General features: G+C 36.5%; 1 protein-coding gene across 2 annotated transcripts in view; it reads right to left on the reverse strand.

Annotated features, from left to right (window-relative positions):
• Positions 1 to 21,998, reverse strand: part of LOC135690156 (prolyl endopeptidase) — a 30,858-nt gene extending 8,860 nt beyond the window's left edge. The window contains exons 1-14 of one of the 2 annotated variants that reach the window (XM_089108621.1): positions 21,721 to 21,998; positions 20,759 to 20,854; positions 19,334 to 19,502; positions 18,016 to 18,117; positions 17,301 to 17,363; positions 16,627 to 16,706; positions 15,961 to 16,076; positions 14,422 to 14,471; positions 13,678 to 13,773; positions 10,095 to 10,199; positions 8,805 to 8,909; positions 6,627 to 6,707; positions 6,278 to 6,391; positions 2,313 to 2,578 (exon numbers count right to left, since the gene is read on the reverse strand). In XM_089108621.1, coding sequence (XP_088964747.1) covers positions 2,313 to 2,578; positions 6,278 to 6,391; positions 6,627 to 6,707; positions 8,805 to 8,909; positions 10,095 to 10,199; positions 13,678 to 13,773; positions 14,422 to 14,471; positions 15,961 to 16,076; positions 16,627 to 16,706; positions 17,301 to 17,363; positions 18,016 to 18,117; positions 19,334 to 19,502; positions 20,759 to 20,854; positions 21,721 to 21,917 — 1,640 coding nt within the window. In that variant the 5' untranslated portion in view covers positions 21,918 to 21,998. The remainder of the gene's footprint in view (positions 1 to 2,312; positions 2,579 to 6,277; positions 6,392 to 6,626; positions 6,708 to 8,804; positions 8,910 to 10,094; positions 10,200 to 13,677; positions 13,774 to 14,421; positions 14,472 to 15,960; positions 16,077 to 16,626; positions 16,707 to 17,300; positions 17,364 to 18,015; positions 18,118 to 19,333; positions 19,503 to 20,758; positions 20,855 to 21,720) is intronic. The other variant, XM_065207634.2, reaches the window with a different exon arrangement.
• Positions 21,999 to 24,466: the final 2,468 nt, after the last annotated feature.

Below are 24,466 nucleotides of genomic sequence, written 5' to 3' on the forward strand. Positions count from 1 at the left end.
AGGCCACTGATCATTTAAAGCCTTGGAAACATTCTGGTAATTGACCGGAAGTCGCGTTTCATATAGTCGTGAAATATGAAATAATTGCAAGGTATCATCATGAAATATGAAATAATCAGTGGCGGACACTTGAGGGGGCGAGGGGGGCGACCGCCCCCCAATACTTTGGAGGACAATAGTCTTTTGTTCTAAAACAATGGGAAATATGACGTCATCTTATTAAAACAATAGGCTTGCCCCCCTCCAATATTTGATCAAATGTCCGCCCCTGGAAATGTTGTCATCCCCCCTTATAGGGCCTCAACGATGCTTAAAGCAAAAGATTTTTTTTCTAAAACTTATCTCGGTTCCTTTTACGTTTGTCTACAGCAGATCTTAACAAATAAAGGCAAACCAGAGGGCTCATTCAAGTTCGTCATAAAACTAAATGAAAGCATTAAACAAAAATTAAAATGTTTACAGTAGCTTCCCACTCTTGCCACACATTGATCTTACCGCTTACCCAATATTTCAATACGAGCTTGCTTTAAGAACAACATAACAACAGAACATAACCTTTGAAAGTCTTAATCCTGCTCCAATATTTGTAACTCTATTACAATATCATTATAACTCAATTAGATTACTATCTTATCCACAGACTTATTTCAAGATCCTGTCTCCTAAATCTCTTAAAATCTTCTTCAAACAGTATCATAAAATATAACTGCGATAATGACAATAGATGTCTGACTTCGAAAGAGCTTGCCTAGACGCAGCATTTGTCACAGACCATGATTGGCAGTCTGTGACATGGCATGGTCCACATGGGATGGTTCACCATCTTTGTCGGCAAATAGGATCGGAACACCCCCCCCCCCCCCCTGAGCGCAATAGCTAGCCCTGGTTACTGTCCATTGCGTAGGCTAGCGAAATAGTTCTCGCTGTCTAACGAAAGTTTTTTCCAGTACCAGTTTCTTAATCTGGAACTGGACAGGCTCCTGATAAAAAAGATGGCCTTTCAATCGAAAAAAAACAGAGAATTGTAGCGCTAATTGATATCAGCATTAAGTAAAGCCTGCTACGCGGGAACCCAACGGCCCCTTGTTTGAATAGTAAAATTAGCCCCCGAAAGACAAGAGTGCTTTGAACCTCCATATCAAAAGAGCAGAGGTCACTTGATAACAATATTGTTTGCACTCCTCTGCGAATTCAATTCGAACTCCTGTATTTTGTTGAATTCAAGCCTGCCTTGTTTCTTACGTTGTTTGTATTTTTTGGGCAAATCTCGGCCTAATGTTTCTTAAAAGGGTTGTTCTTATAAAAAAGCGTGTATTCTGATATAATAAATTATTGCCTTCTGGGTTGAAGAACGGTAATGAGACGGCTGTTTTTAAGACACTAGACTTGATGACATAAAAGCTTGGATCTTGTTATTCGCGTGTCGTTACTGGGTGGTGGCTGTAGCTGTTTGTATTACCAACACCAGTTTGTGATCGCGTGCTAAGCTGAACACCACATAATTATATATTTTGCGTATTACCATCACCAAATCTATGTCATGTCTACATTTTCGTGTGATTTGTATCTTGACCTGTATGATAAAAGTGTATATTCAAGTTTTTACGAGTTTATATTCAAATCAATTGGTTCGTTATTAACATTGTTGTAAGAAATGAAAAAGATTTGTTTGGCCGATGCCTCAAAAAGATATTCTAGTTAGAACAATGACAGTTCGACCTTGTAAATGTGAGAAATTTCAAAACAGCTGAAACGGATTTAATCACCAGCATGATCATTATTAATAATGTCAGTGAACATCAGTTTCAGTAAAGAACCTAAATTGTTAAACTTGAAGAGGTTGGATGGAGCAATTTTAAATAGATATGATCAAGGCTTGTGACATTCAGGGCTTCTTTTAGCATCCCACAAGGTTCAGTATCAGGCCCCCTGCTGCTCAATATCTACAACTATTACATACTTCATCTCGTAAAAGATTATAATTTATGTAATCATACAGATACGATACGTATTTTCTTTGCATGTAGTTCTGATATATACACAACCTATTAGAATGACTTGAAAGGAAATCAAAGAAAATCCCCTGCCCCCTTATGGGGTACTGAACGGGATAAAAAGGTAAAAACTTTGGATAATAGAAATTAGTTGAGGTATAATTATTTACATTGTACAAAAATAAACTTAGCCGTGGTTGCATTGTTACGAAGCAGCGAAGTGAAGTAGTTAATTCCTTTGAAGGAAAACATTGTATCAATCGGATTCAGCGCTAAGTCCTTTTGTCAGGTAACAGCATTAATTAAAAAAAGACTTACTTCTCACTAGATGTGTACTTGTTTTTGACAAGATACTCAGCAGCCACCTGGAAATCGTCAAACACATTTTGTTTTCGTTCGCACGTTCCAGCGCGATGCCAATCCTCGCCGTATTCCGTGCCGCCTCGTATGTTGGCAATGGCCAGCACGCCACCAAGATGTTGAATGAAAATCAGCCGCTTGATGCTAAATTCGGGCATTATCGGAAAGTTGAGACCGCCGTAGCCATATAGCAAGCATGGGTTATTGCCATCTAGAAAAATTCCCTACGAAATACAAACAAAATTTGTCATGAAAGAAAACAAGTCGAGCTTCCCATTGTCTTGAGACACTAAAGTTTGAAGCCCATTCAATTTCAAAGGACGAGGGCCCCCAACCGAGGGGCAATTCACTCAAGCAAATAGCGTACGAGATTTTACATATAACAAAAGGATTTCTGGGGCTTTTCAGATAAAACAATAGGATTTTCACTAAAGGTGTACGAGATTTTCTTGGAGTGATTTGCCCCTTGCCCCCAACAATAGCGGGTAGCCATTCCTCAAAACCAATACTTCAACGCGAGAGCTACTATTCTGTGTGTATAATTGCTGAAAAAGAACAAGGCCAGAGCAGCTTAAAACATTGCTAGGGGTGACAGAGAAGGCCGTCTCCTCGCATCGGCTGCTCTGGGGCCCTCTCCTTGGATGGCGACACTCTCGTCACATTAGTCTTTTTGATCAGTAGAAGCTCGATCTAGTCTTTTTTATTGATCAGTGACGTGCCATGTTCAGGGGCGGACTGGCTGGTCGGGCTATTCGGGCGATCGCCCGAAGGGCCGGTCGGTTTAAGGGCCGGTTGATAAAAGTGCAAAAAAATAAATTAGCTTAAAAAGTGAATGCGAGGCAAAACGACTGAACAATTTCTGTACATCATCAGTGAGCAAAAGAAATTTAATCCTGTCCACTGAACATTTTTGGTTGCCTTCAAAATCGACTGAACAACATTCAATATCGCTGAACAAGACTGGACAAGGTGGCAAAACGACGCAACACGCTGGACATTTGTCCAGTCCATGTTCAGTGAAAATGTCTAGTCGTTTTGCTGGGGCTTGAGATTTTAACCTGCCCCGATGTCTCTTTACTTAGCTTTTTGCTTGAAGCTGGTCATGTTTTTCCCTAAGCACAAGCTATTGCTAAATGTAATAAATTTAAAAGTCCAAAAATTAGAGTTCACTAAGCGATTTGCTCTGTGATGTGAAGTAATGAAGAGGACATACGTAGAACAAGGGAAGAGCAAGAAGACTTCAACCAAAGGTAGTGCACATAAAATTCGTGAGGAAAAGCTGCGAGACTTAAAAAAGGATTCAGCTACGATACAAAGCTTTTTTTATCAAGCAAAAGCCACAAACGTCACAAAAAACAGCAGGGTCTTGCTCTTGCTCCTTTCAATAAACTCATACAAGTTATGGTAAATTTATTAGGCATATACTATCATAAGTCAAATGGACCCCCCGCCCGACAGGGGTATGGTGCTACACGATAAAATATCAACAAGGGTGCCCATGTTTTCTTTTTGGGGTCAGAAATTGACAAATCGATATTTTTGGGCTGCTGAAAATCATTGTGGTTTTCCGGAGGATTAGAAAATTATTTGTCACAAGTTGAGTGTGATAAAAGCTTTTCCACTTTAAATATATAAAGAACAGATTACGTGGTAATTTTTCGCAGCCAAACCTGGAGTCCTTCATGTTAATGTTCTTAGAAAAACACCTGTTAGATGACATCTAGAACGATCACATTATCAACATGTAAGTTACTGTATTTAGAAAGAAAGTCAAACCAATGAGTTAAAATTTTTGTTTATTTACTATTTAGTCAGCAAATGACTTATTTAACATGTTCTGTTAACCAGCATTCATCCATGCACAAAATTACTGAACTTAAAAACTTGTTGTCCTTACAGACTAACATTACTTGCATTTTCCGAGGAGTTTTTTATTTGCTATTTTTGTGGGCCGGTTTGATCAAAATTTGCCCGGGCCAAAAAAATTAGCCAATCCGCCCCTGGCCATGTTTATCTTCACCTCGAGAGGCGGAAGAAGAGTCTGAAGCATTGATCGACAGCGAAAGTAAAGACGGAAAGTAAAGTTTGTTTGATGCAAGAAAGAAACGATCACAGGGCATGCCCCCCCCCCACATTTTTAAGCATAATAAATCAAAGAATGAAGGATATGATATGCCATCTCGGAATACGTTGTTGACAAAATCAAGCAACATTTTCTTTTCCAAATGTATGAAACCTTCATCATACATTCATGAGGAGTTATGCCCTGAAATTCTCAATCAACTACAATTCTTATCATACCAAAAAGTTTTAAGCTGAAAGTTCAAGCGAGAAATAATAGAACACTTATCAAGGAATTATAGTTAGGAAAAAAATTGCAAAAAAATTCCTTTATTTCTGAACAACACTCATAATTACGAAAACGCCAAAATTGAGCTTTGATGATAGGTGTACCTGTAAAATGTTTCCAATAAAAAAGCTTTTCTTGAAGGATTTTGCTATGGTAAATTCAGAGATACTTACTTTGTGCATGGGTGTCTAAAAATTTTAAATTCCTTACGGAGCAAACGAAAGTTGAAAATCAAACTCAGAAAATAAAACGGATGCGCTTTTAAGGGAATACTATTTTTGTTGAAACATTGTAGTCTCTTTTTAAATACCAAAATTTCCAAGCTGTGTTTTGCTAACCCACGATGATCAAATTGAGACTCTACTTCAATCTCTTTTTTAATTTGCTCTCGTTATAGCTAGTTGATTTAGAAAGTGAAGACTATTTTTCTTTTATAGAAAAAAGAGGTTTTAAAAATGCTTGCTTTTCGGAAACAAATCTTTATAGCCAACACCAGAAAAACTTGAAGCATATTTTTTTGGCTTTGAAAAACAGCCTGAGTCTGAAAGCCTAACATACTTAGTGACCTTCTCTCGGGGTCCCCGATGATTTCAACCCTTGAGGCGATGTGCCCTAAGAATGATGTTCAGGCATGACACGCCCTTCTATCAAGCATGACACGCCCTTTGTTGGGCATCGAAGTCTCATACCCCATTTCTCTCCAAAGCTTAATAAAAATAGTGAAGTTTCGCCCCTGTTCCCACTTTATCCAAGAATTGGCTGTTCCACAAAAGCCACTCTTGGTCCCTTTCTCAAACATATTTGGGTCATAGGTCTCATTACTTCGATTTATCTCATTTACTTCCTTGCATCTCTATAGATAAGTTTTTCTACCAAGATATTAATTGTATTATCGTTTATGATTCAATTTCAAGCTGCTATGAAGCCATAATTTTTCATTACAGATTACGAACAGATATGGAAATGACGAACACCAAGTAACCAATCATAATGAAGCTTCCGTTCAAGTTTTTTTTGGACAACCAAACAGATATCTGTTAATTCTCTACATTCTAATTATACTTTAAAGTATGAGCAATACCTTAGGCAAAATATGTACAATAAAAACAAAGCTCTGACAAAATGGTTTGCATACTACAGCTTCAGTCTTTGCTTATGTCAATGTAGTTGCAACGGCAGGATGTTCCATCTTTTTTCTAGCCAATCTGATCATATCAACATCATGGCAAATATCATTTATTATTACTACTATTTGATTGAAGTAGATCTTATAAAACTTTAAGCGATGGACGATCTTAAAAACTAAAGACTTTTCGATAAATCTAAAATGCTCCCTACTGCCAATAGTTTCCAATGCACTCAATTTATGCTTAAAAGAGCACCCATTCCAAATGGAAAATACTGACCACAAAATGCCTTGATTTGGAAACCGGGCGTTTTCAGCCACAGAACAAAGTTTATTATAATCACAGAACTACAACAAGGCACGCATCTCAAATACAACAACTAACCGCACTATTAAGAAGCAAAGAAAAACAACATATATAAAGAAATTTTTTGATTTAGTTTGTACCTTTTTGTGCATGATAAAAACCGGGACTTTTGTGCCATCTTTGCTTTCAACAAAAACCTGTTCAGTTTCATAATCTGATGCATTGAAGCCCTTCACTTCGATCTCTCGAAAAACCTGCAATGTAAAACGTCCCCAATCAACTAACTCACAGCAAGAACAGAGATTCATGTGGTCAATGTTAAACAGTCAGATGGCAAAATTGGAATGTTAAGACTTAACTCTGTCGAACATATAAAGAATGTTTTGGTTAAGAATGAGAACTATCGCATAAAATAAGATAAGGCAGAAGAGGTGAATCATGGTACAACAGTGTTGAGAAATTACGTTATAAAATATCATTTTGAACTACCTTCGGTTCTGAAGATTCATCACTTAGATCCCAATGAAAGATTGTACCAGGTGCCAAAAAAGAAGTGAACTTGTAAAATATCTGGAAATTAAAAATAATTGAAGTGGTTATTATAAATATTGACCATGCACAAGGTGAATTACTTTTCAATGACTGTTCATGTTTGATAACATGATTAAAACATGATTAAAACATCATCTTAGCAGTTAAATTCGAATAAAACGATGATGCAGATAGTCAAAGGAAAGGTAACCAGCATGATGACCAAACTATTGTACAAAAACGTCTACACTTCATTGTTTGACTAACAAGCTTCTTGATATTGTAATTGGAATTTGAAATAAAATCATCAAGAATTTGGTTTTTAAAAGCTTTGACCTTGGCCACACAACCTAAGATTATACTATGATAAGCTCTTGAAGTGCAAAGTCGGCTGAATATGTTGCAAATTGACTGGGATGCTGCGAATGAAAGAACAAACCACTTTAACGAGCCACGTGCCTACATAAAACGTGGGGTCTGGCACTAGTTTGGGTTAATGATTAGAGCGAGTTGCTCTTTCGTTGCTTGCCTGGTGCCAATGCAAAGTTTTACACGGTTTTAAACGAATATATTGCTTCTGTTTTAATTGAATACCTGCGTAGCAGTCTTTTTTAATGATTTTGCAAGTTTAGTTTTCGTTTTGAGGCACAACAACACAAACGACATTTGAAAACAATATGAATTCTAGAAAAATATCTGAAACGAAAGCTAGTGAGTTAGAAATTTTCTGCGTCTTCGTGGCTACAAAGTAAGTGGAAGAAAGAAAGAGTTCGCTGGAAGGGTTTTGTTGCAGCTGAAAATGGTGTCCAAGCTAAGTGAGTTCCGCTGGAAATAGCCAACAAATATTGCGTTTCTCTTTGACAAACAACTTCCAGATTATGGATCTTAAAGCTTCAAGTTTCTTGACCCGGATTACACTGTGGCTCACGAGTGTACCTTGCAAGCGAGATCAGTAAAATCCCGTTTTCTCCGGACTCACAAATCCTCTACTACAGGTACGAAAAAGCTATTGTGTACCCAAGAAGCCAATCGAATGGCTCAAAAATTTGCACACGGCCAGGACAGATGTCGGGTAAGCAAAGTTTGCTTCAAAATTTTTGTATTTGCTCTGGTCCGTCTTTTATAGCCAAATACAGCTATGAGAGGGAAGAAAAATTGTTTGCCAATTTTTGACAGGTTACAGTTTCAAGGGGAAGAGGAATTTGAAAATCTGAGACACCCTATAGTAGCTTAGGATCTGCGCTTTCTGCTGATATAAGTCAGATTTTGATACCTCAAACGCAAAGATACAAAATAGCTTTTGAAGGTGGTACACTCATTTAAGCAATAAATTTGCCTAGAAAGTATCATTTTACCATATTTGCCAATTCTTTTGATATGGTTGGAATCGCCATGTTCTTGTGCATCTAATGATGTATAGTTTAATCTGATTTCTTGAATAGTTTTGCTTTTAGGGAGAGAAAACCCAGTATCGTGTCAAAAACGTTTACCATAACCTTAAATAACCAAATTGCTCTCCATCGGAAAAATGATGGAAACAAACAAGATCTTTCCTTCCAGTAGCTTTATCAGTTTGTTAAGCAGTTGATCAATTTATCAGTCTGATATACTCATTTACTTTTGGCCATTTGATTTTGCACTAGGAACCCCTGAAGTGTGAAGATAGAAGTAAACAGAAGAAGAATAGAGTAAATGGGCAGGGGAAGACATTTTCTTTGATTTTATTGGCCTATACTTGCTGTTTATGCACAAGAACACAGCACAATTCCAATTCACTACGCATATCTTGATTTGATAGCATGTTTCTCGCTTCTTTGCCCAGGAACTTCTTCGCACAGATACTAATTTCAAAGGTTAATCTGGCTTATCGCAACTCAGTACTTATAACCACATTGAAAAAAGCTGCTTGGTCAAATCTTTCACCCTAAAACTAGTGCCCTGCGCGAGATGGAGGCGCACTAAGCAGACAATTTGCAACACATTCAACTCGTTATGAGGTTTTCCAAAATGCTTTTTCAGATCATTAATTTCCAACGAAAAATTCCCAAAATGGATCTTATGACGTCATTACTTTAGAACTCTCTGTATAATAAAATCATAATTTTGAAATTTCTGCATAGTTTGAAAAAATGATACCTCCGTCTGATTCCTTTGTCCCGAGTAGCCAATAACAGCACCAGCATCCAGCGGCAGTTGGCATAGCCTCGTTCCGTCGACGAGGCTATGAATAAATAGTTTGTTCTAGCAGAATAATGAACAGATTCTTTTAGCAAAATTGATTGCAAGTAACAGGAAAGCATTTCCAAGTAGCACGAAAATATGAATATTCCGCTACTGTAGCTCTGCAGATGAACCACTTTTAAACAAGCCAATTCAACTTACTGTTCTCGAATTGTCCCCTGTATCTTCGTATTTTATTTCGTCTCAATATCTTCATATCAACTTTAACCCCAAAATCTTAACATAAATTTTAGGCAAAAAAATTTACCATTAACCTTAGTTTCGCGATCATCACCATAAATTTAGCTCCCAGACCTTCAAATAGAATATAGACCGGAGATCTTCACATAAAACCTAATCCCTGGGTCATCACACTAGATTAAGCCCTGAGATCTTCACATGAAATTTATTTTTCATAATGTTAAATACCGAGCAGACGGGTTGATTGTCCTAATTCGATCTACAACTGGATATACACATTTCCTAGCGCAGAGTTCTCGGTCTATGTTCTGACGTTTTATACTCTGAAGAGTGTCAAACGAAAAGCTTCAGTATACTCAAATGTTTGCTTTTTCAAAGCCATTTTTAATTTTTGTACTACCAAAAGATTTTATAATTAGTATACTTCAAATTAGTAGCAAATGAATTGACATTTGAACAGTTTTTGGCGGTCAAGAACTTGAAAATGGCTAGTGTGCTTTTATTAGTTTATTGTGAAGTGCCTATTTTTTTCGAAGCCATTTTGAAGTGACATTTGTCACCGACATTGAATATACCATAGAGAATGGGCCGTGACTGATGACATAGTAGTTTCTGAAATTTCGGGAATCTTTTTGGAAATCCTCTATGTGAATATCTATGTAACGTTTACTTTATAGCTTATAATCACGTTCATATTTTCTTATCTTGTATTAACCGCATACTTTAATTTGAAATTTATTGTTAGTTTGTAATGAAAGAAGCTTGTAATTGTGTTGGCGATTGGCCATTACGGCCTACAAGCCTAATATGAAAAGAAAAAGAAATAGTAACTGATAAAAGGCCAATAAAGTGTTCCGAATCAATTAGTAATACTTCGCACCACTTACTGTTGCATGTTGATGCAACTGAATACTTCACCAGTTTATTGCTGGTAAGCTTACGTGGCACCTAGGCCATTAAGCCATCCCTTCTTAAAATGCCAAAGATAGTAGCAAAACATTAAACCTTGATATCATGGAGCGTGCACACCACCAGCTTGTCTTTGTTTACACAGCCAACCCACTCAATTACATCCTTTTCATCTTCCTCAATCAGAGTTTTCCAGCTCTCCTATAAATGAATGTCAATAAATCATTTACAATGACAACTTGAAAATGAGATTTGTTACCATTTTCTTAAACTGTTGAGAACACTGAATCTGTAAACTATCCCTGAATTGCCTCACTATCATTGCTTACCGTATTTCCTCTAGAACCAGGTCTGGTTGCCTTTATACTTTTGTCGTCTTCAAGGGGGCACCTTTTTTGAGAGGGGAACTTTCTCGAGGGTGGGCGCTTTTTTGAGTTGGGTGTTTTACAGATCTTTCCTTTTGCAAGTCCAACAGGGTAACGTGAGCGTACAGTGCAATTGGCCTCGTTGTTGCAGGAAAGTTTCAAGTTATGATGACGATGGATGCTAGATAAGCAAACATTTCAAATAATGAACTACAAAAGCTAAAAAGAAACAATACGCATTTTAAATTTACGCATGAAGAAAACGCTACAACTTCAGTGTCATATTTTATTCAGAAATATAGTAACCGATTGCAAGCATTATTCATATATTGTTGTTAATCGACCAAGACTTTTCGCGGGAATAGCGATTTTTTAGGAGGAGCACTTTTTGAAGGTGAACACGAAATCAGCATGAAGTCAAATGGTTTCACTTTGATAGCAAAAGCAAGAAACAAAACATGTTTAGTGAACATACAAGTGCTTCAAACATGCTCACATTTAGTGAACATACAAGTCCGACAAACAAGCTCACATTTAATGAACATACAAGTACTACAAACAAGCTCATATTTAGTGAACATACAAGCGCGACCAACAAGCTCACATTTAGTGAACATGCAAGTGCTACAAACAAGCTCACATTTAGTGAACATACAAGTGCTACAAACAAGCTCACATTTAGTGAACATACCAGTGCTACAAACAAGCTCACATTTAGTGAACATACAAGTCCGACAAACAAGCTCACATTTAATGAACATACAAGTACTACAAACAAGCTCGCATTTAGTGAACAAACAAGCGCGACCAACAAGCTCACATTTAGTGAACATACAAGTGCTTCAAACATGCTCACATTTAGTGAACATACAAGTCCGACAAACAAGCTCGCATTTAATGAACATACAAGTACTACAAACAAGCTCGCATTTAGTGAACAAACAAGCGCGACCAACAAGCTCACATTTAGTGAACATACAAGTGCTACAAACAAGCTCACATTTAGTGAACATACAAGTGCTACAAACAAGCTCACATTTAGTGAACATACAAGTCAGACAAACAAGCTCACATTTAATGAACATACAAGTACTACAAACAAGCTCGCATTTAGTGAACAAACAAGCGCGACCAACAAGCTCACATTTAGTGAACATACAAGTGCTCCAAACATGCTCACATTTAGTGAACATACAAGTCCGACAAACAAGCTCGCATTTAATGAACATACAAGTACTACAAACAAGCTCGCATTTAGTGAACAAACAAGCGCGACCAACAAGCTCACATTTAGTGAACATACAAGTGCTTCAAACATGCTCACATTTAGTGAACATACAAGTCCGACAAACAAGCTCACATTTAATGAACATACAAGTACTACAAACAAGCTCGCATTTAGTGAACAAACAAGCGCGACCAACAAGCTCACATTTAGTGAACATACAAGTGCTTCAAACATGCTCACATTTAGTGAACATACAAGTCCGACAAACAAGCTCGCATTTAATGAACATACAAGTACTACAAACAAGCTCGCATTTAGTGAACAAACAAGCGCGACCAACAAGCTCACATTTAGTGAACATGCAAGTGCTACAAACAAGCTCACATTTAGTGAACATACAAGTCCGACAAACAAGCTCACATTTAATGAACATACAAGTACTACAAACAAGCTCATATTTAGTGAACATACAAGCGCGACCAACAAGCTCACATTTAGTGAACATACAAGCGCGACCAACAAGCTCACATTTAGTGAACATGCAAGTGCTACAAATAAGCTCGCATTTAATGAACATACAAGTACTACAAACAAGCTCACCTTTAGTGAACATACAAGTCCGACAAACAAGCTCACATTTAATGAACATACAAGTACTACAAACAAGCTCGCATTTAGTGAACAAACAAGCGCGACCAACAAGCTCACATTTAGTGAACATGCAAGTGCTACAAACAAGCTCACATTTAATGAACATACAAATACTACAAACAAGCTCGCATTTAATGAACATACAAGTACTACAAACAAGCTCGCATTTAGTGAACAAACAAGCGCGACCAACAAGCTCACATTTAGTGAACATGCAAGTGCTACAAACAAGCTCACATTTAGTGAACATACAAGTGCTACAAACAAGCTCACATTTAGTGAACATACAAGTACTACAAACAAGCTCACATTTAGTGAACATACAAGTACTACAAACAAGCTCACATTTAGTGAACATACAAGTGCTACCAACAAGCTCACATTTAGTGAACATACAAGTACTACAAACAAGCTCACATTTAGTGAACATACAAGTACTACAAACAAGCTCACATTTAATGAACATACAAGTACTACAAACAAGCTCGCATTTAGTGAACAAACAAGCGCGACCAACAAGCTCACATCTAGTGAACATGCAAGTGCTACAAACAAATTCGCATTTATTAAACATACAAGTGCGATCAATAAGCTCGCATTTAGTGAACAAACAAGCGCGACCAACAAGCTCACATTTAGTGAACATGCAAGTGCTACAAACAAATTCGCATTTATTAAACATACAAGTGCGATCAATAAGCTCGCATTTAGTGAGCAAACAAGCGCGACCAACAAGCTCACATTTAGTGAACATGCAAGTGCTACAAACAAATTCGCATTTATTAAACGTACAAGTGCGACAAAAAAGCACACTACTGGTGAACATACAATTGCCACAAACAAGCTCACATTTGGTGAACATACAAGCAGGACAAAAAAGCTCATATTTAGCGAACATACAAGTGCTACAAACAAGCTCACATTTAATGAACATACAAGTACTACAAACAAGCTCGCATTTAGTGAGCAAACAAGCGCGACCAACAAGCTCACATTTAGTGAACATGCAAGTGCTACAAACAAATTCGCATTTATTAAACATACAAGTGCGATCAATAAGCTCGCATTTAGTGAGCAAACAAGCGCGACCAACAAGCTCACATTTAGTGAACATGCAAGTGCTACAAACAAATTCGCATTTATTAAACATACAAGTGCGATCAATAAGCTCGCATTTAGTGAACAAACAAGCGCGACCAACAAGCTCACATTTAGTGAACATGCAAGTGCTACAAACAAATTCGCATTTATTAAACGTACAAGTGCGACAAAAAAGCACACTTCTGGTGAACATACAATTGCCACAAACAAGCTCATATTTAGCGAACATACAAGTGCTACAAACAGGCGAGCAGCTGTGGAAAGTGTACTGGACTGCTTATGCTACGAGACCATGATTAGCATGCTCGGATCATAACATTGCCAAATTCCTTACCATTTCGGGCTTTGCAAAGTCAATGTTGATAACCTTGTATTTTGGTGCATTCAAGTTCGTTTTGAAAGTAAACATAGTGCCGTTGTTAGCAATGTACTGAAAAAGTAGAAAAGATAAGAGATTAAGATTATGCATCTAAAACGCAAAAAGGTTTCTGTTGTCTTAACGGGGAGAAAAGTGGTATAAAGAAAACAAGAATAAAAAGGAGATATCTATATGGTGTTATTGGGCTGCATCGTTGACTGCTATCTTTCTTAAAGCTTTCTTAGAGCTAGCATTATCTTTCCTAGAGCTAGCGGATTGGTTTTTTCTCTCTTACATTATAAAACGTAGCTGTTTAATTCATAAGGTTACTTTTAGGCGAAGTGATCAGAGGTAACAAGATGAAGAAATTTTTGGTGGTTTTGGCAACGTGTATGACTGAGAGAATATGAGCTTGTCTCTCATGAGGTACTATTATAGATTCCAGAACAAAAACTTTTTTCCTAATGAGGTACCTTCCTATATTTTAGAACGTCCCTAAAGAAGTACCAATATAGATTCAAGAAAAAACAAAGAAAAAACTCTTGAAAAAGGTATCTTTCCACGTTCTTGACTTTCTTTCCACGTTCTTGACTTTCTTTCCATTGTCTCACGCATTTGAAAATAAATTGTGTAAGTACCACTTTAGACATTTTTCCTCTTTCCAATTTTTGACAGGATGACAGTGCTTTTTGAACTAGCCAAAGCGTTTTGAATGCTTACCACATACTCGGCATCAAAATTATCGATGAGTTTTACGCAAGGCAGACGATCTACGATAGAAAGAATCTTTTAAAAAGTTGCCAGAAGAAGCCACTAGAAATGCGAAAAAATTATGATAACCAGCTTTAAATCGCGAGCAACTTTCTAATGATGCAAAATTTCGAAAGGGCTTCGAAAAGAAAAATAATTAGACATACAAAATCTTTTCTTTTAATAATAATTAAATTCGTATAGTTATTTTGAAAATGGTTTAGCTCAACGTTTCTTTAACTTTGCGACAACGCTCACGCGAATTAGTCATTGATACGAAATTACAGAGGCTTTTGGTTGGTGTGCACCTTGGAAATCTTAGTTCGGTAGCAAACAGGAGGCTATTACCACCAAGAGAGGTAATTTACAAGACCAGACTATTTTGGTCCATCTTTGGGCGTAGAATCCAAATTCTGATGTTCTTTAGTCAGTTGAGGGGCCGTTTATGAAAAACGAGGCTATTTGTCCAAAAAATGGGGGCAAAATGAAACCTTAGCAAAAATATCAACCATTATCACCAACACGAATATGGTACATCCATGGACATCCATTTGCAATCTTTCTGCACGGGGAGCCTCTTGCAACATAAAACGAACAAGCGCGTGCAGAAATATTGCAAATGGAGTATTTAAGGATGTACCAGATTTAAGAACAGATCACGAAGATGCGGATATAAAAATATACATCATAAATCACGCAAAAAGAGAAATTGGAGAAGGTGCAGTCTGTCCGGTGCGCTCGAGCTCGGGAGACATTGACAAACCCATATATAGTTGATTTATGTTATTTAATTTTTTTATTTCATTTAATTGCTACACTTGACGCTCTGAAACCCAGAGTACTAATCTTCTTGACTTTTTTCATCGTTGATTGATATTATTTCTTTCTGTTTGATTTTTGTCATGGTTGATTCGTTCTATTTAATTCTACCTAATATTTTTCATGGCTGATTGATTTTGATTAATTTTATAATTTTTTCATTCTTTTTGATTTCCATTAATTGTATTTAATTTTTTTCAGGGTTGACTGATCTTATTTATTGTTGTTTAATTTTTTCATTCTTGATTTATTTAATTTTTTTCATGTTTGATTGATTTTTTCAATCTTTTAATGTTTTATGTAATTTTATTACTTTGATTAAACAATTTTTGCTTTTAATTGATTTTATTCAATTTTATTTATCATATTTGCATAGTTGATTGATTATACCTAATTTCATTCAATTTTATCTAATATGCGTGACACTCAAGGCTCCTTTATCAATTTAAGATTTTAAGGGACGATTATCGAACAAGATTATCTAAAGTTATAAATATGCAGCATCTGTTTTAATTTAAACGCCGCATGTCCTAAAGTTTAGGATAATTTTACCATTTGAATGAAATATGAAATTATATTATAAACAGTCTGTTTATAAACAGCAAACTATTAATAAAAACAACAATTATATTACAGTCTGTTTTCCGCAAGTACAATCCTTGATGCTTTAAAATGAATGGATGAGCATACCTTTGATTTCATAACCCAGTGTTTCAAGATCAACATAGTAAAGCTTATTCACTGGATAGTAGCCATTTCGCACTGAAAACAACACATATCTGCCATCTTCACTCACTTCTGCACCACTGACAAAACAAGAAAAGGCTTTTGTTTATTTTAATTTAGAGCAAATTTCAAAACCATGTTAAACCCTTAGTTTGTTAAAAGGTTGTATATGCAATGAAATTCAGCTTTGCAACCCAAAGATAAAAAAGGTTCATGGAACCGCTTATTAGATAGTTAGAAAATGTACTATTTGTTTTCCTTGTTTCTCAAGCATACCGAGGTAAAATTTATTTGGCTTATTATTTGAAGAAAGCATCAATGGAGAAAGATCCTGAGGAGGTACCAAGCACATTTCATGACATGGTGCAGGCCATGAGATAACTTTGTGTCAGATACATGATTGTGGAAATGGAAGAAAACAACGAATCTTTGAATGGTAGCATTCCGGCTGCCTTTTCAGTATTGGGTATATTTTTCCAATGATCTAGAGCTGTTTAGAAATAATAAGAGCTATTGGGGACCTTACAAATGTTTCTCACTGCCATTCAAGGTGCTATTTAGACCCAGCACCAAAAGCCCTGACTGCATACAACAGGACAGCAAGCATAGAACACCACCCTTCCAACTTACAGTAGCCAATCAGGGTTCTCTGGTAGCTCCGCGCACAATATGTCCTCTGATTGATCGGTTCCCATTCGATGGTAGTAGAGCTGAAATGCACAAGCGTCACTTAAAACTTTTATATACATGAACAAAGTACATCTAATAGCTAACAAATTCCTCATAAATTACAAGATTTCATGTTTTATTAATATTGAAACGAAAACTGTTAATATACGACAAGCAATGAACAGCTGCTGAACAGCCTCATGATAAGCAAAGTTGAACCATAATTAGTTAAATGAATTAAACTATTACAGTTCCCAACTTAATTAATTCTGAAGAAAATTGAAATTGAGTTCAAGAAAATTTCTTTATTTCTATTTGATGTTATCTTGTACTGATTATCAGAATTCCTCTTCATGGAGTCGCATCTAATTAGGATGATAAATAAATCATACTACAATTACCTACCCTTATCTGTTTTTCTACCCTGATTTAGAATATTGGTTTAATGCCAATAAAGATTAGCATAAACCAATCTTTTATAGAGCACTAATTGCCCTTTAGACAGGTTTGTACATAATTTGATTTGCAGAACAAGATGGTTCTAATATGCATCTATCAGTTTAATGCCTCTTCTGGAGAGCATGTACCTGTAACAGCTGATTATAATTTGATTACTGCAAATGAATTAAACATACTTTCTGGTTCTTATTGCTTGATGTCTCTGTTCCATCTTGCTTTCCCTCTATTTTTGGATATCTCTAAGACAGCAGATTTCAAAGAAATACAGAAAAACAAAGACTACCTTTCACATATTATAAAGTTATTTTGGCTGCAGAAAATTTCAACAGATGTTTAACATATCTTATGTTCAGAGAGTACCTGTTAGAGTTGAAATACAATAATGTGTGAAGGTATCTGTATGTAGGAAGGTAGTGTGGTTTCAGAGGCCACTAGTTCTTTTTCATTGGATGTGCAAACAGGTTTTTACTGTTAAAAGACCATAGAAGATTGATCAAGACAGCAGATCCACTCCACTCACTGTAGATTATATCCATTATTAGATGTACTTCATGCTTAGAATTCATTAAAAAATGTGACTCTGGTGTTAACTTTAATAACTCCTGTTATGATACATGAAAATAAATGCGTGAAGACACATTTTACTACTACAAAGACACATTGCTATGATTTTGCACTTGCCGTTAAAGATGTCTACCAAAATTTGGCATATCCCCATTGACATATGCATTCTAAGCAATCCCTTTTGCCTTTTGTGTATGATCTAGCAGGATTATTCTACAGCAAAAATTGAGTATACTTGTCCCAGGCATAACTGAATTGCAAATTTAATGTGCTAATCTTATTATCACCGTAACCAACAAATTAAGAAAGAAATTATTATGTACTCACATTATAAAATAAACCTTTGTTATCATGCGTCCATGCCATGCAGGAAAACTTTACGTTTTCAAGGACATCAGGCAGATCTTCTTTAGTGGAAACATCTTTAAACTGCCAAAATGAGACGAAACTTTATAAAAGAAGAATAAAAAGTGTGAATCTCAAAAGAAGAAAAAGCTGTTAATTTTTCATCAGTGCTGAAAATTGTTTAATTAACCTTAACTGTAATTCCATTTTAACTTTTGCTCTGTTCCAGCTTGCAATTGTTGTAATCTTGTTTTGTTAGCTTATTGGTTTATAAAGGAGTGTGCAAAGAGGCTTGCCAGTTTCAGTGCAGTGCATTTCCAAGAAGTCTATTGGCGCTGTTTCCTCGTGTTGAAGTCGAAGCGAGTATCGCCCAAAAGTTGTCAATGTCGCCGAGTCGGATTAAATATTCAGACTCGAAGGCACGTCGCTACAATTCACAAACTTTTAAGCATTTTCATTATTATTACTCGCTTAAGCATTGTTGCATTTATCTATTTAACATTTGCGGCTGATTGTTTTGAAAGTCTAATAAAATGTCAACTCATTTAGCAGGGCATTACAAAATACAAAGAGAAAAGATAACAGACACCAGAGATTGACAAAAGTTTAGCATAGGTTTGATTCGTTTGCTCTAATGGCTCATTCTGGCCTAGCAATTACACGTATGATCCATTAAAGCAATTTCAGACGCCCTGTTCAATGCCTTCCCAAGATCCATAAGAAAGTATGTATCCATATTAAGAGAAGAGACAGCGGTCAGATCATCTATCTTCATCTGAGAGAAATGGATTAAATTTTAATTTACTAGAAATACGAAGAGGGCCAATTGGAAACAGCTCGTGTGGGCCACGGCTGCTTGGAACCAATCTCTCCGTTCTTGATGATGTATTTGTATCTGTTGCTACCTAGCATCCGAAGGTAGTTTTTAGGACACTGAGAAGCTTATGCTTATCGAGCAGTGTCCTGGTCCTTCCTCTCGATGTGACCACACCTCGTGATTCCTATGCCTGGAATTACAGAGAGCTGGCGACTCTCCCCACTTTAAGTGAAAGTTTGGTTATGCCAGGGACTCGAACCACGGACCCTTAGGTCTGTAGTCAGCGCCTCTTACAACTGAGCCATTCTCGCACCTATGATGAGACATGGTTGGAGAATGGTATGACAGACGTAAGGGAAAATCAACTCCAGATAGGGTAACCGAGCAGCATACATAAAGTGTATGAGACAGAAAAAAGAGTTAAACAAGAAGATCAATGTACTCATCATTTCTGAGATATTTCACTTAATTTGAGGCACATACCTTTATTTTGTACCAGTCAGATCCATTTTGGCTCAATCCATACGCAAAACAATTTGAATCTATTGAGAATTCATAGCCTTGGATTGAAATGGTGCCATCAGGTGCGATTTCATTTGGATCAAGAAATACCTTTGCCTCTGCACTCCAACTTTCTTGAACATACATAACACTATAGGAAGAACAAAAGCTTATTTGCTTTCACTATATTCAGGCAGATACTGAAAACTACATTCAAGGATGAATTCACTAAAACTTAGTGCTGCATGAAAAAGAAATATCAGTAGCAAATTTAAAAAGGGAGTATTAAAGAATATAAGCCTCGATGAAAAGCATAATGAAATGTGATCACAGATCACCGAAAGGAGGTCTGACATTAAATATTCTTTGCTTTATCGTCATTGTCATCAAAATAGTGGTCAGGGAAAAATGCGATGGACCTTTTATCTAGAATAAGTCATGATGTACTGAAAAAATAGTAGACTAAGTTTCAATGAAAACTTATATGAAAACGTGAACGAAAAGCACTTTCCCATCATCTACCAAGGTTCTCTTCATTCGACATTTTGCCATTCCAAGAAAACTTTTAGAATCCTCTTCAGCCTCTCTCGAGCATTTTTTGTCTATTTATGTATAACTTTGGTATTACTTCTTTTTAAACCATAACTTTGGTAGCCCCTTCCCACTTTTCTCGCAGGTGATGCCTCATTAGGTGGAACAGCTAAGCATTTTAAAGTCGATGCCCTCCAAAGACAGAGCCATTGGTTCAGACAGAGAGATTACCTGAGCTCTGAACCTTTCGCTTTACAAACTAACCTCACGGTCGTATATGCAAGAGGGGTGGTCATGACTCAGCTACACCTGTCCTGCTATCAAATTCAATTATGGTATTAGGTAACATACATAAATTTTATGTCGAAATTTCAGAGGAACAAATTTCGGACAAATAATTTTTAACAAAAGTATTTCGGACGTTTATCATGATATTTCGAATAATTTTTAGAAAGTTTTGAGCTAAATTTGTTGCTAAATGAAATTAGTTGATAAGATATGAAACTGTTTCACGTGGAAGCTAGCAGTTTCAATACGTTCCCTCTATAAGCTCTATCTGTTTGAGCCAGAAATTCCATTATCAAATACTAAAAACTTTTGCTTTGTCTTCTCTATACAGTGCAAAAATCTTTTGGAAGATAATTTTTCAACTATAAAAATTTCGAACGATAATAAGTTCGGACGATCCTACTGTCCGAAAATATTAACGTCCGAAATATTTGATGTGTAATGTACTCCTTATTTTTGCTGCAGGTTTAAATTGGTTGACCCCTGTTGGCCTGGAGCCTTTTAGCTTCAATGGTTGAAAACGTTTCTGTACTAAGAATGTAGATTATAACAACTATAAATTACATCATTATTAACTATTATACATGCCTCTGATTCTGCAAGCCAGAATTGTAAAAGTAAAAGTATCTTGATCCTCTCTTGAAAGGGCAGCCATATTTTGGGTAATCCCAAAGCTCTTTTAACCTAGAATATCAAAAAATCAAATGTCAATTATGGTATGCCAATATACCTTCTTTTTGCCAATATACCTTGAAAAATTATACCTCCTGCGAGAGTCGAAATTAAATGTCAAAAGTGATAGCTCGGTATTCTTCGAGTTAAAAATATGCGATTTGTGAAAATAGCCCTCAAGTTTTCCTTTAAAAACTTTTCCTTAAAAACTTAAAATTTTTTATGAATTTACAAAAATATCAAAATAGGAAATCGTTGATAGAAATAAAAAACGATTCATAGTATTTGGCCTTTAACTTTTTATAGTCCTTAAGGGCCTGTTTACATGATCCCGCTTTGCCGGAATATCCCGTCTAGGCGGGAAATCTTACCTTGCCGGGATACCCCAGCTGCCTATAGGAGCATGCGCAATTGTCACTTTGCGTTTTCATGGGAGTTTCATCCCGTCCCGTCTTGCCGGGATGTTTTTATCTTATCTCGGCCAGACGGGATATCCCATCTCGACATCTCGATGTAAACAGGAACAGGCGGGATAGCTTTGTTGCGGGAATATGCTCCAATTAAACATTGTCTTAATGTTCCAGTTTATAGACCTAGAACATAACATGCGGACGGAGCTTTCAAGCTTATGTTTTGTTGCGACAATGTATTAATCTTTTTATATCAGATTTGTGGCATTTACCATCTTCAAAAATTTATAGAAATATGCAAATGAGTTTCTCAAATTGAAATTAGACGTTACTTTTTCTCAATACTTAAAAAGTATCGCCAAGTATCCGAGAGCCTGAACCAAAATATCCCCAAGGGCACCCAAGGGCCCCGGCTGTCTCGGTTATGCAACTGGCTTGGGTACAAGGCTACTAAATATAGCGACACACCTGTCATATAATTTAGATTTCACCTCGCAATCATTGAGATATTCTGCTGTGATCGAGTTTTGATCTTCAACAAACTTTTTCGTCTCCTCCGAATCAGAATCCTCCAGCCAAAAATATGGGTCTAAAACTTTCTGACCATGGTATGAATTAAAATTGCTTTCATCACGCCTAATGTGTGGGTATTTGATACCTGACATAATTATTTCCTTTGGCTAAGTACCACACAATCTACGCTTTTCTAATCTGCAGATTCGTGCCAGTCTAAAGACCAGGGCTGTCTAACGTGTTTCCCGAGGGCCACATTGTGTTTGATGTTTCCCGCGGGTCACATTGTGTTTGATGTGGCCCGCGCTGTAGTCAAAGTTGATAGGGACTACATTGTGATCCTTTAGATTTCAAGAGAGGAATGTATTCAAATTATCCATAAGGTCCACTGATAAGGTCCACTGATCTAACAAAATGACTTTTTTTAGATCAGTGATAAGGTCAATAAAAGCGCGCGCATTCACGCGCACGCGCATTTAGCGAGTACCAAATAAACGCAGTGCATCCAAACCTCTATTCTGTGTCCAAATCATGAGGTGCCACGTTTATTTGGATATTCAAGAAGGGCGCAACCCCTGCTTCGAAAAAGGGGAGAAAAAAGGCAGATGGCAAACTTGGTGGACTCAATTTCAAATTATCATGGACAAACAGGCCCATGTCTGAATGTAACACTCAGTAGACGCAGAATAAAGTATTGTAAGATGACTGGTGCCAAATTGCAAGGGCTCTGTTGTAACGGCCCTCAAACAGCACCAATCGTTTTGAAAGGAACTTAGGTGTTATATTTGCCACCTGCCAAGCTTATCACAGTGGAATTCGTTGCTCAATCAAATGGAATTGTATCAATATTCTTAAATATGTTTCGGACCTTCTTTGTAATACAAACATGTTTTGTGTTGAGCTGAAATTCATTATTACACTGTAATGTTTTAATTTTAAAAGTCATAATAATATTTATTTTTTGAATGGTGCAACAGAGTGGAAACATCGACTTATACATTGTAAATAACATGTCGTTAACTAATGAATCAGCTCTAACAAAATGTGTCTTGTTTGTACTGTGCTTGTTGTTGGCCCAAGGAATAAGTATAGAAAGCAACAAGTTTACTTCACTCTGATTTTCTTGCTCTTCTCTACCAAAAAAAATTCATAAGCCCTTTTAAATCAAGTGATGAAATAGTCGGAATAAAGAAAGTGAAAAAAGATCTCTTCCATCTTGCTCAAGTTTAAGCGTAATCAAAAGAAACCAAAAGTGATGGTGTTCAAGAAGAACATGATAATTTCAAGGTTCCATTTCCAGTTAAATGTTAACGCAATAGAAAAGCATGAAATTTAGTATTTAGGGAGCACTCTGAGTAGTGATGGAAGAAATGGTAAAGAAGTAAAGCGCAGAATTGCAAATGCAAAGATAATATTTATGGAAAAGAAGAGGGTCTTCGCAAAAAGGGTCTGGAAAAATATCAATCGAGACAAAGAAATGCTTTTTTATTGTTACATTGTGTCAATTCTATTTTATTGAAGTGAGGCTTTGAAAATCAGTACAGACATGAAACTGAAATTGGAATCAATGGAAATGTGGTGTTATCAAAAATGTGATGTACATTGATGTCCTTAATCATACTTATAGGTATATAACCATATCCAATTTGAACCTTCAAGACGTAAACAACCTGTTTTAACCACCAGGGACTGCCTCCACGCTCCGTTCCACGCTTTACGACATTACATCGAACGAGGGCCCTAACAACAAAGGATACGAACTAGATAGACAATAAAACTCAACACAACTTTTTTAAGTATTGTTTAAGATGAGATGAGACCATGAAAGAATTCCGGGTTCAAATTACACTCTTTCTTATAAGAACAATTTTTTAAGATCACGAGTTTATGAAATACACCCTATTTATCTCGGTTTACAGTTACAAGCTTTCAAGCAACATTTAATGTACTGTGGTATTTCCGTATACTTTTATTTAGGAATACTTTTTAGCAACAAACTGGATTCCAGACCTCTCCTGGCAGAAGGCGCAACGTCCGGTTGGGATTCCTTTTTTTTAGTTTTCTGGCAAGCGGTGCTTGTCTTTTTGTATGTTTATCAAAATAAAACGCAAATATCGACCAAGGGTGTACCACTTAAGTCCACAGTGAGAAGAAATCAGATTCTATTTAGAAATCTATTCCAATCTTACGCTGGCAATTCCTATTTTGTGTCACTGGTATTCTTTTCTGAAGGTCTTTTCGCAGTACATCCCTAGAAAAACCTGCGGTGTGCTTGTTTAGGCTATCTCCAACTCATGTGCACATTTTATCCCAAAAAATCAAGCTGTGTTCAAATAATATTACTGATTGGTTATTAAAGATTATAATTTGGGACCAAGAGATTGGCAAAGCTGGTATCACTTAACTTCTAGTTGGCGGCTGAATGACGTCTTCGATTACTTCATATTCTTATTTGTCGTCTTCTGCTTCTCTATCTGGGTCTCTCAATAAAAGCTTATCATCGCATCGAAATATATCATTGGCATGTTTTGCCGATTACAAAAACGATTTTCCCTAAAGAGAACGTGATAAATGAACACGGAAACAAATAACCTTAAATACCAGATGAAAAAAAATTTATAAAAAGTTCGCTATATCGGGGGTGATTACGATGAAGGGACCTACAATTTGGTTCGTTATATCGAGAGTTTGTTATATCCAG

Source organism: Rhopilema esculentum, chromosome 5 (assembly GCF_057945365.1).
Source record: "Rhopilema esculentum isolate cy_ngs chromosome 5, ASM5794536v1, whole genome shotgun sequence".
Lineage (NCBI taxonomy): Eukaryota > Metazoa > Cnidaria > Scyphozoa > Rhizostomeae > Rhizostomatidae > Rhopilema > Rhopilema esculentum.